This window comes from Populus trichocarpa, chromosome 5 (assembly GCF_000002775.5).
Source record: "Populus trichocarpa isolate Nisqually-1 chromosome 5, P.trichocarpa_v4.1, whole genome shotgun sequence".
Taxonomy (NCBI): Eukaryota; Viridiplantae; Streptophyta; class Magnoliopsida; order Malpighiales; family Salicaceae; genus Populus; species Populus trichocarpa.
In genome coordinates, this window is record NC_037289.2 from 9,786,958 (window position 1) to 9,789,063 (window position 2,106).

A 2,106-nucleotide genomic window follows, 5' to 3' on the forward strand; every position below is an offset into this window, starting at 1 on the left:
ATGTTGCATGTCTTTTGTGATCGTTGCATCAAGGCCATCGACGTGGGAATGAGACCAAATACTTATTTCGACAAAGCTAGTTGGAAATATTTGTTGACATCTTTCAAAGAACAAACTGGTCATGCATTCACCAAGACACAACTGAAGAATAAATGGGATGGCTGCAAAAAGGATTGGAGGATATGGACGAACCTCATTTTTGAAACTGGTGTGGGATGGAGTAATGAATTAGGGACAATTTCTGCAAGTGATGAGTGGTGGAAAGCAAAAATTCAGGTTATTTGTCTGTATCCTTAATCTTTAATTTGTTTAAATCTCAGTTTAGTAATTACTAAATTATTTGAAGTTGCATTAAATAATTTCATTTGTTCTGTATAGGAAATAAAAGGAGCAAAAAAATTTTGGCAATCTAGTATCGAACTGTCTTTACATTTGAAGTTTGACAGAATGTTCTCGAACATTGTTGCTACTGGAGAGTATGCATGGGCACCATCGTCTGAAGTCCTCTGTGATGACAATGTTGGTGTTGCTGAGGATCAAAATGCCAATGATGAACGACCTGATTTGAAAGAAGGAAGCGGTGATTCAGAAGAGGATGGAATTCCAAATTTCACCGAGGATGTTTGCAACATGGTTAGAGGGGTTAATATGTCAAGCAGTAGCAACACACGTAGTAGAGGAAAGAGAAAAGAAAGAGAATGTCTTGACGTTCAAGCTGGGGGAAAAAAAAAGGTTCTAGAATTGGGATGCAACTATTGTCACGGTGGGATGAAATGGTTGACAACATGTCAAACAATAGTGATTTAACATCTATCAGTAGAGATAGGAAAGGATGCAGTATTCTTGAGGTTATGACCAAGCTTCACTCAATTGAAGGAGTTCATATCGGTGATGATTTTCATGGGTTTGCTAATGAGTTGTTAGGTTTTAGAAGGAATAGAGAAATGTGGTCAACTATGGGTAGTCTTGAAAACAAGATGAAATGGTTGCAGATAATGTATACACGACGTAAAGCTCCATAGACTGAGAAGTATATATTGATCCCGAATGCATGCTTTCATTTATTTGTTGGTAATGTTATTATCTAAATTGTTATTTAACATATTTTTAAATTTCTTGTCAATTATTTAAATTTGGAGAGATCTGAAGATGATATGGAGTGATAAATTCATTTATGTTGGTTTGGGATCATATTTGTAATTTTAACAATTCACATCTGACATGGAGACATTGTCTACATGTTCCATTTGTCGGTTATGGAGCATTAATATTTGTTATTTTCATGTTAAGGACTGTATATTAATGTAGTTAAAAGTTATAGTGTTATTCGATAATTGTTGAGTATTATGAATTGTGATTTGGAAAATTACTATGTATGTAATATTAATGCCATATGACGTGGACAATGCTTTTAGATGTTACAAAATATACCTGTTTGAATGCCAATGGTTGACAATGCGACAATTTGTAATTATAAATTATATTGCTCAGAAAATTCAATTATAAATCTATTTATAAAAAAAATCAGCTTTTTCTTGGTTTTAGTTTGGGTTAATGTAAACTGTAGTCTAGAAGCAATTTGAACGATGAAAATCCTTGTTCAGGACTTCAGGCATCAGAGCTGGTCAGTCGGTGAGAACTTTCCATGTATGTTATCATCAAAAGTGGGTTTCTTTGAAGATATTATGTAGTTAATAGCATAGTTATTAAATCCGGACCGGCCCGGCGGGTCGACCCGGTGGGTGGACCGGTCCGGGTTAGGAAAAAGACCGGTGAGTGTAAAAAACCGGCATGACCAGGTTGACCTGGCAGGTCGACTCGGCCAAACCCGGACGCGACCCAGTGTTTGTAATGCATAAACTGCCATTTGCGAAATCAAAGCTCGATCCATGAACACCAATCAACCTAATATTTAAATCTCGCAAAAATTAACAGATTTGAGTTAAACTCAGAAACGAAACACATAAAACCTAAATAACAAAATTTGTAAGTTACAACTGACTCAAGAAAGTGCACCTGAATCAAAACAAAACAAAACAAAACAAAACAGAGCAAATAGGGTTTGAGCTATCAAATCTTCCATTTACCCTGTGATCTGCGTCGAAG

The 2,106-nt window shown here is 35.8% G+C and overlaps 1 protein-coding gene across 1 annotated transcript; it reads left to right on the top strand.

Annotated features, from left to right (window-relative positions):
* Positions 1 to 1,636, top strand: LOC127905334 (uncharacterized). Its single transcript, XM_052452951.1, has 3 exons — positions 1 to 276; positions 439 to 633; positions 1,568 to 1,636. The coding sequence occupies exons 1-3, from the start codon at positions 1 to 3 to the stop codon at positions 1,634 to 1,636; spliced, it is 540 nt and encodes a 179-aa protein (XP_052308911.1).
* Positions 1,637 to 2,106: the final 470 nt, after the last annotated feature.